The sequence below is a fragment of the Condylura cristata genome, unplaced genomic scaffold (genome assembly GCF_000260355.1).
Source record: "Condylura cristata isolate star-nosed mole 26May11 unplaced genomic scaffold, ConCri1.0 scaffold00002, whole genome shotgun sequence".
In the NCBI taxonomy this organism is placed as follows: domain Eukaryota; kingdom Metazoa; phylum Chordata; class Mammalia; order Eulipotyphla; family Talpidae; genus Condylura; species Condylura cristata.
This window is the reverse complement of record NW_004567103.1, coordinates 63,057,888-63,075,569: the sequence shown is the minus strand read 5'-3', so window position 1 is coordinate 63,075,569 and position 17,682 is coordinate 63,057,888. Positions and strand designations below refer to the sequence as shown.

The following is a 17,682-nucleotide window of genomic DNA, read 5'->3' as shown; positions in this document are numbered from 1 at the left end:
GGAAAAGTCTGCTGCACCCTGTGGGTCACCTCGCTGGCCAGAGATTGAACTCATGCTTGAAATGGCTGTGGCTAGTTTTGTAGTGCTGTGCTTTAACTGGTTGTGCCAACAGGGAGGTTCCAAGGTCTGTTTTCTTTTTTTTTAAGATTTATTTATTCATACAAAACTGGGGTACAGGCCAGAGGTGCAGGGGCAGTGAGAGGATTCACCAGAGACAGAGTGGGGAGCAGAACAGGCCCACTAATGAAGTATACTGCTGAGGGGAGGAGCAGGAGAGGTCTGCTGCACTGTGTAGGTCACCTCCCGATCAGGGATCGAACTCATGCTGAAGTGGCTTTAGCTTCTTAGTGCTGTGCTTTAACCTGCTGCCCTACCAGGGAGGGCCCAGTTGTGGGTTTTTTTAAGGATCTTTAAAACATTCTAAAGTAACATTTTAGTTTATTTCAAATGGTCATAGAATACACTTTACCTTTTGTTGGTGATATTCTTTGCTTAATAGAAAGAAAAGAGAGTACTGTAGTGATAGCTGATTTTACCTTGAGTCTGATAATAGGAACAAGTGGAAGACTAGATTAAAAACAAATTTGTTAATAAGTTTAAAAATAATGATGTGCTTGGGAAAAAATAATGTAATGGTATAGATTAACATTCACTACTATGTTACAGTATACAGTTGAACATTGTTTAAGGGTCAGATATCTTAACATATGAGACCACTTTAAGGTATTAATTCAAGGGTTTATAATTTTCAATAGAAAAGATGAATGATTATTCATAAATCAAACCAGAAATCTTCAATGAGTATCCATATATGTTGTTTTAGAAATTTGTGGGCATGGTTAATGTTGTTGTACAAGTTTATCTAGTACTTGATAGCTCTGTGGTGAATTTGCATGATCTTTACGAATTACTGAAGAATAAGGAATAAATTTTTAAGTTTTATGATGGAGTGACTTGGATGAATGGTCAAACTATTTTGTAGAAAAGGGTTCTGTCTTCATTGTGGAACTCCATTTATGTTAACTTTCACTTTGTCTCAAATAATGTAATGGCTGTTTTAAGTCTTATTTTTAGTGAAAGATTTGTACAAACTAGTTCTGCAAGAGTAGTGACCATCTTTTACACAGTTCTCATTTCAAAATTAAGTTAATATCATCAACTATTTGGCACTATATATGTAACTATAAGTTACATATAAAGATATGTAAATTATATAAGAATATTCAAAAAGCACTTAAAATATTTCATTGTTTTTCCCTCAAAGATTTCTAAATTGTGACTGGTAGATAAGAGTCACTATAATTTTTTAAAAAAATTACCAATTCCTGAAAACATGGAATGGGGTCTGGGATATTTTATTTCTGATTAATTTTCCAAGTGATTTTGGTGACCAACCAGATGTGGAAAGCACTGATTTTACCTCAGAGTTGTCTAGAGTGTAATTCCCATTTTACATATATAAAAAAGTTGAGATATAGGGAAGTTTACTAGGTCAGAACTGGAATCTCTGAGATGAAGCCAATTATTCTCTGAAATGAAAAAAACTTTTTTGCTTCCCAGCTTCTTTTGCTGTTGTTGTCCCTTTCTTTTTTTCCAGTAATTTAGTGAGCCCCTCGTATCTCAAATCATTCTGTAGATTAATTTGGATGGGGGTAATTTGACAACTAAAGTGAGCAGTAGCATCATCACATGTCTCACATAGGGCAAAGGGGAAAAGAAACAAGTCATAAATGTATGGAAAGGCACACATGTATTTTCCATTAAAATTTTTTAGCACATTTAGAATAAATTTTATGAACATGTAATTGGATTGTAGGTAGATTCTTGTGTGCTCTTTGAGTTGATAATGCTAATAATGCCTGCTAGTTCAATACCTTTGAGGAATAGGAGATGTAAGGAGGGAAGATATAATACAGTTTGAATTTCTGTATTAGTACACAGTTGATTTCTGTATTTCATCCCATATTCATGCCCCCACATTTAAAGTTTAACTCCAAGACCAGATCAAGACTTAAATTATGTTTGTAGATTTCCAGAGCATTTGTCCTCAAAATTCTTCATATATTTTTAGACGTGATCTAATATTTGTTGTTCCTTTTCTTAGGGAAATTTTTCTTTACTACTTTAGTGATTTGTGAATTAACCAGTTTATTGAAAGGCATTAGTCTCCTCATGGTGGTAACCTATTGATGAATTATTCCTACAACAAAATTATACTTGAAGATAATTTACAGAGGTTTTCGGTAAAGCAAACTGAAGTTACATATATTGTGCTTATTTCTTGGTCTTAGTCTTATTTTCTTATTGGGGATAGAAGACCAGTGGTGTGGGTCACTCTAGAGTACTAAGAAATTGTCTCTTGTTAATAATAAGTTAATTCTGGCAGTTAAATGGTAGGATTCTTTTATATTTAAAACACCACAAGTTTTTTGTTTGTTTGTTTTAGGATTTCTTCTGGTTTTGGTAGTAGTTTATTTTGAAGAAGCAGTGTTAGGAGTATTTATTCTTTAAATCTGGGTTCTAGGTAAGGTTCTTAGTAGCCAATAAAAATTATTTATTCTAGAACAACTTAAGCATTAAACATAGTTAAAAGCATAGAAAAAAGTATCTGCCTTTTTTTTTCTTTAACTTAAGCTGTTCTGTCTTTCTATTTTCTTACTTTATAGCCTTAAACAAACGATTATGTGTCTGATATTGTTTCACAGCATCACAATGTTCCTAGTGACTCTGGTGAAAGCCTTGGAGACAACTCCTTTTCCTATTCTGGCCCTGTCATTTGCCAGGTTTTGTTAATTTACCTTTTCTTTCTCCCTTTACCTGTTAGTTCAGGACATTGTTGCACCAAGACTAAGATTATATAGATAGCTGGTCTTCTTGCTGCTTCTTTTCACCATCTGTACTTTTATTAAAATAGCCTTTTGCTGTTTTTGTTACATCTGTGCTTAAAAATGTTTGAGGGTTCTCATCATCCAAAGCAAAAAAAATGAAGTTTAGATTATAACGTGTAATCTTTCATACTTGAGAAATGCTCATGTATGTGTGCTGTTTTCCCACATGATTGTAAATTACTTAAAGACAAGGAACATATTATAATCACTACTCTATCTTGCATACATTTAACAACCATTCTGTAAGTCATTAATTACTATATTGGCTTTGTTGTACTTAGAGTTATATTGAGATGATAGTATGTCCAGGGTTCCTTTAATAAACATTTAGTTGCTTTAGGACTGTGCCTTAAGATAATATAATAAGCCTTATTTCTGAGGTAAAATAAGGTGAGGTATTCCATGCTTTTGAATACTATTATTTAACACTTCCTATAATCACAAGCTTGAAGTATCCTTTTAATTTGTATTAATTCAGTCTTGTCTATTTTGCTTGTGCTGAAACTGTCTCTCCACCTGTAGAAAATTCTCTTATAAACTGCAGTGAGTAAACTGAGCACTAACTGGTTTTTCTAGTGCCAGTGAGTCACAAATATGAGGGAATTGATACATTGACTCTATTATTAAGAAGTCTTATTGTCAATGGTTAATGTGGTTTCAGTAAAACTGCATCATTTTCATAATCATTTGTGAGCTTAAATTTCTTGCTTATGTAATCTGTTCCAATTAAAAAATACCACTTGATGAGAAAATGGATTTTGGGGGCAAGAAATTACCCACCTTTAACAAAGTAACTTGCTCATTCTTAAAGCTTTATAGCAACAGTAAAATTACTTTTTAAATGTGACATCAGTCTCTCTGGTTCCTACATCATGACATTTTGTCTAGGTTTGTTACAGGACAGGAGAGAGCCTCTCCGAAACCCCATACCTGCCCTTTCTAAATAGGCCCTGTCATCTGCCCCAGGAAGACAAAATATACTCTAGTGCACAATGGAAAGAAACTTTAATACAATTAGTATATGACAAAGAATACACGTTCCCATTCAAGCACCGGAGGTAAACCATCTACTTGTGGGTAAATGAGCAGCCAGACAAGGTTGGCCCAAATCAGGGCCACTGAGGCCTGAAAGCCTGCCACAGATCTAAAGTACATTTTGACAGCCACTCATAGACAAGGGTTAGAAACAGCCAGACAAGTCTGAGAAGAAAAGAGCAAAATCAAAATCAAGTTAAAAGCTACTGTTGTTAACCTCCTCACAGGTGTCTTACCCATGTATATTTCAACCAGCCTAAGGTTGAGAAGCAAGCACGCTTCTTCACATGTCCATATGTCCATGTGCCTCCTTCAGGTCTCTTTCTTGCTTCCTTCCTCTCATGTGCCCTCTCCAGCTTCTCTCTTCTAGGCTCAGTTCCATCCTCTCTGGGTGTGGCAGGGAACCTGGAACCTCCCCTTTTCCTGGGGACCAAGCTGTTACAAGTTTTTCTTTGATAAGGTTCTAAAGACTTTGAGGTGCTTGGGATACCAGAGTTGAGCATACTTAATCCTTTTGACCTTAATATTAAGGTAATAATAGGTTGTCATTTCATGCTGTGTTAAATTACCATCCACTGAGAAATCTTTTCATCTGTGAAAATGCTTTGTAGGATTTTCCTGTTGGAGATGAGTCCATATATGTTCCCATTTAAAATTGACAAGATGTAGAACGGTAGCATGACATCACTAAGCCAAGCCAATCTAGGAAAGTGGTGTTGTACCTTACTTGGGGAAAACATAAGAGAAATTTACTAAATTTCCTATGCTTACATTAAGCAATACTTGCAAAATAAATATTGCATCCATAAAAACACCAGTTGAAATATTGATAGATTATTGATAAATTGTTGAAATTTATTAATACATTTCTCTTTTTGCTTTTCTTGTATTTCTCTACATTTTCTTTTTAAAGATTCTCTTCTAATTGCCTGCTATGTAATAAGACAAATTACGCAGAAGGAAGTGTGTCCTAGAAAGAAAATCATTTGTTCTCTTTTGCCTTTGTCACTTTCTTTAAAACAAACAAACAAACAAACAAACAAACAAAAACAATTGCAACAGATTGATGTGTATCCTTTGACACCTTTCTCTAACCTGGTTTGTAAATTATATAAACTATAGAATGTTATTTCACAATTTGATTTTTTCTTGTAACTGCATAGTAATAGGGTTCAGCTCTACATTTTTAATCTGTCTCATTCTGATTAAATGATGTGTTCCTAAATAAAATTTAGTGGGGCTTCTGTATTCTCATGAAAAATGATGTTTTATTTAGCTTAGTGCTTATTAGGTTTCTGGTATGAGCTGGGATTCATGTTTCAGAAACTATTACTCTAGCATGTTTAAAATACGGTAATAGGATTTTTTTAATCTTTTTTTTTAAAGATTTATTTATTTATTCATACAGAACTGGGGTACAGGCCAGAGGTGCAGGCCAGATTCAGAGAAGGGAGCAGAACAGGCAGATCAGAACAGGCAGATCGAGGAAGTACACTGCTGAGGGGAGTAGCCGACAGGACAGGAGAGGTCTGCCCACCATGTGTATCACCTCCGGGGCGGGCTGCAATTGAACTCATGCTGAAGTGGCTCCAGCTTCTTAGTGCTGTGCTTTAACCCTCTGTGCCACTAGGGAGGGCCGTTATTATGATTTTTTTAGCAGCTTTTTACATTTTTTAGTATAGACCTAAGATATAGTTCTATAAATATTTTTCTTTCCATATTCCACCTTTTTATTGTTTTTGGAGATTGATTTATTTGTGCATACAAGAATTGTGTACAAGCTAGAAGTGCAGAGGTGTGAGGATTCACCAGAGACAGAGTGGGGAGCAGAACAGGCAGATTTACTGAAATACACTACTGACGGGAGCAGCAGGTGAGACAGGAGAAGTCTGCTGCGTCATTTGGGTCATCTCCTTGGCCAGGGATCAGGGAGGGCCCCTTCCACCTTTTTTTTTTTTTTTTTTTTTATTCATACAGAACTGGGGTACAGGCCAGAGATGCGGAGGGTGAGAGGATTCACCAGAGACAGAGTGGGGAGCAGAACAGGCAGATCGACGAAATACACTGCTGAGGGGAGCAGCGGGCGAGTCAGGAGAGGTCTGCCACGCCATGTGGTCACCTCCGGGGCAGGCGGGGATCGAACTCATGTGGAAGTGGCTTTGACTTCTTAGTGCTGTGCTTTAACCCGCTGCGCCACCAGGGAGGGCCCCCTTCCACCTTTTTAATGATTATTTTTCTGTTGTACTTATTTTTAAAAATTATAACTTAATTTTTGTAAGTTAATTGTGAAGAGAAGCATCAAATTATCCGTTGATGTACAGCTTGTCAAAAAATTACTTTACATTGTACAAGTCGGTTGACTTATCAATGCACTTGAAATTGGCTGAAATTCTTTGTCCAAAAACAAAAGGAAGGGAAGGAGGAACACAAATAAGAACTTTATTAAAAGTTTAAAATAAGATACAGCAACACGTTAAAATTAATCAGAACACTTAGTTTCATAAAAATGTGTTCATTTAAATTTTATAATTCTGAGTTCAGTTTTTTTCTTGGCCTGTGCAGGGCTTTGCCTGCCAGTTAAACAAGTGGGACTGTGCATGTAGCCCACAGTACACAGTCTTTCCTTTTTCTTGCCTGACAAACAGTAGATAGTAAAAACTGAGTTTATTTTTCCCCTTTTTCTTTGACTTCATCATAAATTTGTTCCTTCATACATAGCTACTTAGTTGCTGTCCAATATTTTTCTGTTAATTGGAGATAATAAAAGTGAACGTTTATTTGTTACAGAAAGCTGCTTGTATGAGCTAGACTGGGAAGCATTCGGGCTTGTTTTTTCATAACTGCTCATCAAGTGCTTGAGTACCTATGTTGTAGCAGAGGGACCATCCTTGCTGGCCTTACTAGAACCCATGGTTACCATGTAGTTGAACATAAAATAGTTGGTAGCTTGGTTGGTTGACATTGTGGCATGGAAATGAAAGGTGAAGAGAGAAAGGAATCACTTCCACAATTTTGGACAAAGGGTGGAGAAAAAGAAGAGAATGTTTGATTTCAGTTCCATTATTGTGAGAAGAGCCCTATCTGGGGTGTTCAGCTAATATTAAGCGTTCATTAAATGTTAACTCTTTTTCTAACAGTAGCAATTTCAGAATTGCACTCAAAAGGAATACTTTCTATTGAAAGTATTTTGGGTATGTTTCTAAGCCAATGCTCTGAAATTAATTTAGTGTAATAAGGTTTCAATTTGAGTACTTTGTCAAGCAGATAATAGAGCGTCTTAGACATATTAACTCACTTAATCCTTAAATACTCCATGGTAGAGGTTCTGTTTTACCTCGTCCATTTTATTGATAAAAAAATTAAAGTGCAGACAAGTGAAGTGACTTGGTCTAGAGTCAGCCTGGTTAGTGGCAAAACCTGTCCATTTATATCCAATGATTACTATACATTGAAATAATTTTAATTCAGTTGTTTAAATAATTAGGTGGGCTACATGTAAACAAAGTAGGATAGAGAGATTAGTATATAAAATACATTTTAAAAATTTATATAATCATTTCACCACATCACAATTTATTGATTTTTTTAACTTAAATTACAGAATACAAATGCTGAAATCCATAAAAAAAAGTTTTCTGTACCAATAAATAGATCTGATGCTTCTGAGTAGCCATTAAAAGAATGAGCATGCCTACATCTTTTCCAGATTTTTTTTTAAAGATGTGTTTATTTGCATACAGAATTGGGGTACAGGCCAGAGGTGCGGGGGCAGTGAGAGGCTTCACCTAGACAGAGTGGGGAGTACAACAGGCATATCTACGAAGGACACTGCTGAGGGTTGTAACAGGCAGATCAGGAGAGCTCTCCCATGCCATCTGGGTCTCCTTTGGGGTAGGGATTGAACTCATGCTGAAGTGACTTTAGCTTGCTAGTGCTGTGTTCCAACCCGTTGCACCACAAGGGAGGGCCTTCTTCCAGATTTTTAACCCCAGTGTTGATTACTGTGTTGTGCTAGTCATATTTTAGGGAACTTATACTGTAGGAATTCAGAGTTGTAGATGACAAAGGAATTTGATGAGGAAATTGAATAGAATCAGTGACTGTACATTTGACAGCATCAGCATTATGGAATAGTAATATATAATGTCTTGCTGTCCCTAGCTCAAAAATATTTGCCCTTATACATATACTATATTATTTCATCTGGCTCTGCTTCTGTCTGCTGCCAGCAGTCTTCTTTTTTTTTTTTTTTTTCAGTTAACATTGTAAGTTTCTTATCATTTAAAATAGATAACTAAGAGAACACAAGTTCAGATGTTTGTCACTTTTCAAATGTTTAGCTAGGGAGACATTAATTATTATTGATAGTTCTGAGAAGTTATTGAGTGAGGAATCTAAAAAAAATAAATATATATATATTCTATGTAAGACATGTTTGTAGTTGGGCATGCATGCATACAGTATGTAAAAAATCTTGGAATGGTTTAAGTTATAAAGAGAAAATTCGTAATACATATAATAGTCTGACCTCCAAATATTGTTTCATTCAAATGTCTTTACAATGTGAATGAAAAAAAAAATACATCCCTGCTGATGTTAAACAGAACTACATTATTTGGGAAACTGGTATTATGAAAGATTTTTTTACTTAAAGTTGCAGTTTCCAAGAGCCTATCAGTTATTGATAGTGGACTCAATGTATATATTTATAGTATATAAATAAATCAAAATTCACATTTCTAAGAAGATTTCTTTGTATCCCAGTTCTGCATATCCATCTATATAATTAAATGTATCCATTTAGCTTTCTCTAAGCATTTCACATTCTTAGGTAATGATCTTCTTTCTTAAATTAGCTTTCAATGCCTGGTACCAGTACCCAGTTGGTTGTACAAGTCGGGAACTTAAGTTGTGTATGTTGGTATTATAGTAGTGAGCACATTGCCTTCTGGAACCTTAGGATGTTTTCTGGGACTGTTTTTCATCTTAAATGCCTGCCTCTTGTACTTCTCCATTTCTCATGAGTCCTCAAGAAAATCTTTTTGTTTTACCTGCCAGTGCTTAAGGTACAGAATTCCTTCTTGTTGTTCTTAGAGTTATATAATCATTAATATGATTCTTTATAGTCTTTTTTTCTTTTTTAATATCGAACTCCCTCCCCCTTTACACCTCCACCTCCTTAAAGGATAAACAGCAAATCTCTTTCACATTCACAATCCTAGTTGCTTCACATTAATGTGCTGATCTGGTTTTTATTCTTAGCTTCAGTTAATAGCAGTTGATATTTAAGTTACATTTTTCTAATTGTGAATCCACACTTTGTTGTTTTGTTACTTATGTTTTTATATATTTTGACAAATTTTTTAAGATTGTATTTTGTTTCTCATTTTGTAACAGTTTTTACATTGAGATCTGTTCTTGGTGTTTCTGTGTAGCTTGAATCATTCTGTAGTTTGTTCTAATGTTTATTGAGAAGTATTTTGAGCAAAGGTTTACTTTCTGGTAAGATTATGAATAGCACATACTTGCAATGTTATTAAAGTGACATCTTTATCTCTCAAAGCATCTGAATAAAAACTATATTTGAGAGGCTTCATAAGCTTTGGGAAGCCATCACTTATTATTCATTTGTCACATGTATCTTTTAAGGGATAAATTTTACTCTGGCATAGGGATAAGATAATTTTGAGAGTAGGATTAGCTCAGCCTTTAAGGTGAATTAAAAAATAATCCTGAATTGTTATCACAGGAAAAAACCAGGAAGGTAGAAAAGGTAGTTAAGCAACTGGTATGGAGAAATAAGTTGTCAGATTTTTTTGTTGGTGGTGGTGCTGTTGTTCTCTGTAGAAATAATGTAGAAAAGTTGGAAGCTGGAGGGATCCCTCACCTTCCTTTATACTAGTTACAATATTTTTCATAGTTTTAAATTCAAACCTTTACCAATTTGGGGGAAGCCTGGAAAAATGAAAGTTTTTTGTTCACAATCATCTATTCTTAGTCTGAAAGATACTTATGGGTTGAAGATATTCCCAGGGCTACTGCTTGATTTCTTCACGCTTGATGTGGCTAAGGAAGTAGGTTATAACAAAAGGCCTGGTCTGTCACTATGTTCTCTTTAATTAGGAAGATCTTTTAAATTCTTCCTCAGCCTTAATTTACTCACATTCATATAGACACCAGAGACACTGTTCTATTAAGATTCTGTTGTCTTCCATGAAAGGGAAGTGAGTGAAGTAGTTAAGGACGTAGGAGTCTCCTAAAGATTCTTATGCAACTATCAGTAAGTGTACACAGAGAAACTTAATTCTAGCTCTGTAAAAATTCGCTGCTGCATCTACAGTTTTGTTAAAGGCAATACTGCCCTCTCGTGTCCAGAAGCCAATTTAACCCGTCTCCATTAAAATACTCTTTTACTCTAGAACTTAAAAAATTAAGTAACAGTTATTTAAGACTTGGGTTTAGTTTGTTTGATTTAAGTCCTTTGAATCAGGTAATCTGGGGACATACTAGAGTCATCTACCTATTACTACACCTTATGTGATAGGTAATATTTCTATTTTTTTAAAAATATTACTTTGCTCTGTTCATAAGGCAAATGTTCCCAATTCTATTATTAAAAATATTATACACTGGATCATTGCCAACTTTTAGAAAGCTAAGTCATTATTCTTTCTTTACTTTTGTAACTGATGTGTCATTTTCATTTCATTCTGGATATAAATCGTAATTTCTTTTGCCTGTGTTTTTTCTTCACAAGCACGCCTTTCATATAATGATAGAGGTAAGATGCATTGATGTTTGTTTTATGGTTGTGGAACTTTTTTGTGGATGCATATTAAACATTTTGTTCTTAGATTTTTTTTTTGTTATTGCTTTCTTGTGCATCTTTTATATTTATAAATTTATGTTTTGAAGGCATTTTTAAAAACATAAAAATATGACTGATTTGCCATAGTTTTTGGCTTTAAAGGATTGTTAATACGATTTATGGGTAGAATGTAAAAGCAACAGTTTTAGTTCATTTGAAGTTAACACCTATAAGCTAGATTTTTTTTTAGTATTAAAAATCTGATATTTGTTAAATTTTATAGTATATCATTAGCTTAAATGTCAGCATGTGTTCATTTTTAACAGGCTGACTTTCAGGTCAGACCATTACCTTTTACTATGCAAACTGTATTTTCAGACAGTTTCTTTCATCTTTGGCATCTTTAATCCTTAGCACATGGACTAGCTGGAGAAGTATTAATTTGATCTCTTGCTGTCTGGAGGTTTAAGACTTTGATTTGATTAGAACTCAGAATAACTAAAATTATCACAATTGTTTTTGCAGTTCTTCACTTGGAATAATTTGTTCCTGTATTGATTATATTGATGATGTTGGATAGTAGTATATGGGGGCACAATTCCCAGCTATTATCATTTGTTGCTTCTCAACATCAAGTCTTCTAATGCCATGATTTTCACTTGTTGATAGATCAAGAAGAGATACAGTTGTAACCATGTTCTAATGCATGTTCTTTTAATTGTGCAAAATAGCACGGATAAGAAAATTTCTCAGGAATTCTGCAGTCCTTATAATTGCTTCCCCTTCCCCAAGTGGTTTTTCTGTGTAGCGGGACAACCCATGTTTTGTGGTTAACCCCTAATTGTTGCTGTCATTATGAAGTTAAAGTCTGAATTGTCTTCTAGGTGTTCATACTTTTAAAAAACATAAATCTTTTTAAAATCTTTATTCTTAGAATCAAGCATTGTGTGTTTTTGTGGGAACACTAGTGTACTGATGCTAAAAACTTTTCTAATTTGACATTAGACATTTGATATTCTAAGTTTTGACATTATAGGAGTATACTTTAGTAGACCTTTTCCTCATCCTTTGAAAACTATTCACTGTTCCTTTTAAATTTTTCATTTGTAAATAATAATTTCAACAGCTGTATTTGTAGACTGTTAAATGTTGTATATAATGGTAATATTATTGATTTAAGATTTCTACTGAAATAACAGTGGCTTAAAAACTTGCTGGATAGAGCCTTAAAACTGAGAACTTAGCCTCTGCATTTGGAAAACATTTAATTACTTATTTTCTTAAACATAGTCATTATTGTATGTTTCTTAAAATTAAGGCTAATATTATACTGAAATTGTATTTTGAACTTTCAGCATACTCATAATTTGAGTGTTTTACATTAGAGCCACGACTTTTTACCTAGTTATTTTTCCTTTTCAGTTTTTCAGCCCTTATCTGTATACTTTAGTTTTTGGCATCCCTGCTTTGAACTTTTTTACTTTATAACTTATTTGTTAAATAGGAAGATGTTAACATTAACATTAAAGATTTTCAAATTGACTGTTTAGTTGACCTAATTTTTATGCAGTTTTCTAGTAATTCTGGACTGTGAAGATTAAATGCTTCCTTTGTCTGCTGAAGAATAGTTTTCAACTTTTTTTCCCTGCCATCCTCACATTCACATAGGCAATATTTCTTATTATAGGTAGAGATGAGTTTTCCAGGAATGTGGTAGGGATGGTGTAGCTTTCATCAAAACTCTCCAGATTCTTGTGTTCCTTCTCATTGAAAATCAGAAACCATTAAGAATCATCTTCTATAACATTTGCATCTGATTCTTTACTGTATTCTTTCAGGTATCAATGTATGAAGGAAAAGCAACTTTTATAGAAATTTTAGAAATAAACACCTGAGATTGAAATGCATCACAGGAAGTTTTCTAGTTTATCTTACTGTTTTAAAATACACATTTCAAACAATTTAACAAAGATTGTCTAGTTTCGAAGAAGAAATTATGTATTTCCCTATTAATACCTTGCAGTATTTTTATTGCTGAGGATCTTTAATGTAGATATCAGATTTTGAATTTTTGAACCAGTGAATGGATAATTCCTACACTAAGTCTTGAAGTATTAAGAGATTAAAAAAATCAAAAACAAAACAAGAGGAGGAAAGTCAGAAAGATGTATTGATAGAGGTGACATGCGGTTTCCAAGTTTCTTAAGTGCCACCCACTTCATAGTATTTATTGTTATTGCACAGAAAGTTCACTTCCTCCTTATAAACTCACTATGCAGCCCTTCTGACATTTTTATTTCTTTTTTCTGGAGGGTTTCAAAGGCTTCTAATATCATGTTTTAGTTGTAGATACCAAACTGATACAGTGCTTTTGTGAAGTTTGCTGTTCTTCTTTTATGGGGAGGATCCCCTTGTCATTTGTAAATTCTGTAGTCCTATTCATGTAGTGCCTTTTCTCCAATTTTTAAATTAACTATAGTAGTCTTTTTCTTATTTATTTACAGTACTTTGTCATCTACTATGATGATTACTCTCTTGGGTTATTTGTATTTAATTTGCTGATCAGCAGTAGAAATTCGAACTAAACGCATTTATTTTATTTTGGAGAAAGATAAGTTATTAATAGGTCAAAAAATCAGAATGAATGAACAGTTTGATAATAACAATTTTAATCTCTTTTATGTACTTGCATTTAATATATCTATCTAAAATGTATTTGAGAATGGTTGGGCATTTCTGAGGCGAGTGAAAAAAGATTCAGTCACTGGGGAAAGGAGATTTTACAGAGAAGTTTTCTTTGAGACATAGCCATAATATTGTTTTTGCTGTTTTACAAATCCTCATCAAGTGAGGGAGTATCAACTGATGAAACCAATGGAATACTTGTAGCAATGTCCTAGAGGTTACAAAAAAATCTTAGTGCAAAAATTAGACTAGATCAGAACAGTTTTAGATTTTTTTTCTGTTATACCTATAAAGTAGTAGTACCTGATTGTTATTATAAAACTCTAAAATTACTTGCCTTGTGAACAGTTTTATTTAGTAATATTTTAGAAATGTTTTGGCAAGACTGAAGTTAATGTCATCTGTGTTTACTGTTTCTGTCAATTGATTGCTCAGTATAATATTTCTTCTTCTATTTTGAATGATACATGCATTTATCATGTGCTGCTTTTTAATAATATTGTTATTTTTCCCTAGGACCCAGGACCGCCCCCACCCTCTCCATTACTAGGTTTGAAACCTCTGCAATTATTAGAAGTGAAAGCAAGGGGAAGATTTGGTTGTGTCTGGAAAGCCCAATTGCTTAATGAATATGTAGCTGTCAAAATATTTCCAATACAGGTATGGATAGAAGTTTTTGCACTTTTCTAATCTGCATATATATTTTTAAAAATAACACAATTCACTAGGCTATTATAATTCAGAATCAGTTTGAAAATACAAACCATATGTTTTAAGGTGGTTCTTCATGTTACTGCAAAAGGTAGTTAGCTCTTTTATGTTGTTTTTTCATCTGAGAAGTGGCATTAATAGTACAAAAATCATTGTTTGCCTAGGAGTGTTGAAATTACAATAAATTAACTTAGAGAAGATACAGAAATGGTAAGTGAAGGTGAAGAGTTCAATAAAAAATATAATTCACTGATAGGTTAATTTTTAACATCTCATTAACCTTATCAGAACAAACAAACAGAACAGGGAAAGAATAGTGTTTCTTTGCTTTGGAATTGCTGTTTGTATATTATTAGACTGATTTGTTTTTGTTCAACCTTGGATATTAATGTAATCATTTTTGGTGAATTTTCAGAGACAGAAAATTAAGAGTGTAGTTAGTTTACAATTGTTTTTCTTTTACAAGGGGGCTTACCTCATGAACCCCAGGTCTAATGCGTCTTTGAGCTGTTCTTATGCTTTTACTCCATAGGAGTTACAGATCTTTGATAATTACCTCCTCCCTCTTTCTTTTTTATATTTCCCAGGAGCTAATGTGATCCTGGCTGGATTTGGTATTACAGGTTTTACCTCTGTGCCTAGACATTGTAGCTTCCATATTTCAGAGTTATCCATATAGTATAATCATCTTATTTGTCTTAATATATGTAGATTCTAGTCTTCCTGCTGTTTCCTAAATTCTGTGAAGAAGTTTATTATTTACTTTTTGGTAGCAGTGCAGATACTCCTAAGAGGTAGTATAGTTCTCAAGGAGAGTCTGTTCCGTTGTGCCAAGATTCACAAATACAGTCAGGGTGTGAGGAAGCTTAAAAATCAGAGAAAGACATTTAAATGACTTTAAGGTAAGAGTAACAACTGTAATAATAGTAGCTAACTGAGTCATGTAGATGCTTTACATGGGAGAACTCCCTAACAATTTGTAATATAGGAATGTCACCCAGACATACAGTATAACATAAAGTGTGTGTATGTGTGTTTGTGTATAAATACAACAGTCTGATGAGATAAATACTAAAGCCCCATTTGTTACTAAGGAAACAGTGATTTTGTACTTTGCCAAAGGTACTTAGTAGTTTGAGGGTTCCTAACCATTATGTGCTTTTCTTTGAAAGGGAATAAATAATATGTGATATGTAATAGATGTAGATCACTTGTAAGCACACATGCATACTTTGTGTTTTAAATAATTTTATTGCATATTTTTATCACATTGTTATGTTATTGTCTTTGTAAGGTACTCTAAACATTTTGTAAATATGTTTGATATAATATTAGTCTTTTTGAAAAGGAAAACTTGCATCCTTAGATGAGGTTTATTCCATCTCTCAGGGATAAATTTCATCTCTCAGGGACATTATTCTGGTAAAACAAGTAATTTCTGAGTTGTTAAAATTATAGTACTAACTATACTGTACATACAGCAATGCAGCATTTCTTATTATGTGTTTACAAACTAAGAGACACAGAAAGTATGTTTGGAGGGAATGGCACAGGCAGGTACTTGGTATAAAACTTGAATATTGTAAGAAACCATAGAATTTTATAATAGTACTTAGCTTTATTTTTAAATTTTCCTTTTGAACTTGTATTTGAGTAATCTCTTATATATGGTCTATTAAATTGTATTCTTTGCTTTCTTACTGTTCTTTTTAAACTCTAGGACAAACAATCATGGCAAAATGAATATGAAGTCTATAGTCTACCTGGAATGAAACATGAGAACATATTACAATTCATTGGGGCAGAAAAACGAGGCACCAGTGTTGATGTAGATCTTTGGCTAATAACAGCATTTCATGAAAAGGTAAAAACTATTTTCCATTTTAACTTACTAAATGTTAGGGTTGACTTATCTAATGGTTGGCTACAAATTTCTCAGACTTATTTTTCTAAGAATAGCTTATTGACTAATAGTCATAAAAATAATCTTTTTACAAAGATAATTTAATAAAAGAACAGCGCTAGCAGCCTTTTCACCTAATCCTCTAGTCTTTTGTCCCTAAATTTATGTGCTGCAGTTAGCCCCTCTTACAAGTATTTATTTTGTAATAGCCAACGCTTAGTAATTTCCATTTACTATTTATGATTCATTTTAATAATATGAACCATTTTTTTTTTTGTACCTTGAATTTGTGATTGCAAACTTTTTAATCAAAAAGTTGTAGCATAGTAACAAAATTAGAATCAAAAACTTCTCTGATCTCTGGTCTATCACTGATTTATAAGATAATTGTCACCAAAGCACACATGCTTTTTCCTCAGCTTTTCTATAATGTAGTACACTTTAACAAAACAGGAAGTTTTGGTAATGTCCTAGGTAATTTGTTTCATCATTGTCAGATATAAGTGTCTCTTGTTAATTCTTAACCAAGAGTGTGCAGCAAACTATATTTTTTATGTTTTTGTTGTTGATGTGTCTCAGCTTTCTGCAAGTCCTAAGAGAGAAGTCTCTATATTTTTAAATTTTAAAACACTTTCTAGAATATTAGATTTTCAGCTAGTTTTTTTTTTTTTTTTGATGAACTCTTTCCTTCTAAATAGGAGGACAGAGTAACTGTGCTTATAGTAGACCTTCAAGGATTAGTGGTATATTACTTTCTAGTCAAATGTCTATTAATGTGCAACTTGAATCATTCCAGAAAGGTTGGTTTTTGAATGTTATTTCCAAAAAGAAAGATGTGTTGCCTTCCATAACTATTTAAAAGTAAAAAGGGAAATCTCCATATATATATATATATGTGTGTGTATATATACATAGTTTTTGTCGAGAGTACATTGTTTTCTTTCCCCCTCTTTCTTTAGGGTTCACTGTCAGACTTTCTTAAGGCTAATGTGGTCTCTTGGAATGAATTGTGTCATATTGCAGAAACCATGGCTAGAGGATTGGCATATTTACATGAGGATATACCTGGCCTAAAAGATGGCCACAAACCCGCCATATCTCACAGGTAGAGCTTAATTTACATTATTTCCCCAATGATTCAGTTTCTGTTTATTGAACTTTTAATCTCCTAGGAATATTTTTCACTGATTGTTCTAATCATGGTATATAAGAGGCAGTTGACTTTCATGATTTTCAAATATTACTAGAGAAGTTTAATTATTGATTTATGTTTGTCTCATTTATGAAAGCATGGGGTTAGTAAATATAAGTGTATTTTCTTTATTTCAAAAGAATTGGTTTTACCTTAAAACAAATTCAGATGATTTAAATGGTATCAGGGTATGTAATCAATGAGGAAGTTTATTTTTGTTTGTCTTCGAATGACCTTATGATCTTTATGTGAGTTGAAGTTGGGAAGGCATCCTTTGAACCAATGAATTTATTACTACATTGCCATTTTCAATGGTATATAGACATGCTATATATACCATGTCTATAGCATGTCTACTATTCCTCCTCTTTTCTACTCTTCCTGCATATAGCTAACCATTGCTCATGGCAGATTGTATTTAGCTAGGGGACAGCAATCTTTAAGATGAACTAGTCGAGGC

General features: G+C 33.4%; 1 protein-coding gene across 2 annotated transcripts in view; it reads left to right on the top strand.

Moving 5' to 3' along the window:
* Positions 1 to 17,682, top strand: part of ACVR2A (activin A receptor, type IIA) — an 86,473-nt gene that overhangs the window by 56,142 nt on the left and 12,649 nt on the right. Inside the window, exons 5-8 of one of the 2 annotated variants that reach the window (XM_012727167.1) lie at positions 10,681 to 10,704; positions 13,933 to 14,076; positions 15,848 to 15,991; positions 16,990 to 17,135. In XM_012727167.1, coding sequence (XP_012582621.1) covers positions 10,681 to 10,704; positions 13,933 to 14,076; positions 15,848 to 15,991; positions 16,990 to 17,135 — 458 coding nt within the window. The remainder of the gene's footprint in view (positions 1 to 10,680; positions 10,705 to 13,932; positions 14,077 to 15,847; positions 15,992 to 16,989; positions 17,136 to 17,682) is intronic. The other variant, XM_004674672.2, reaches the window with a different exon arrangement.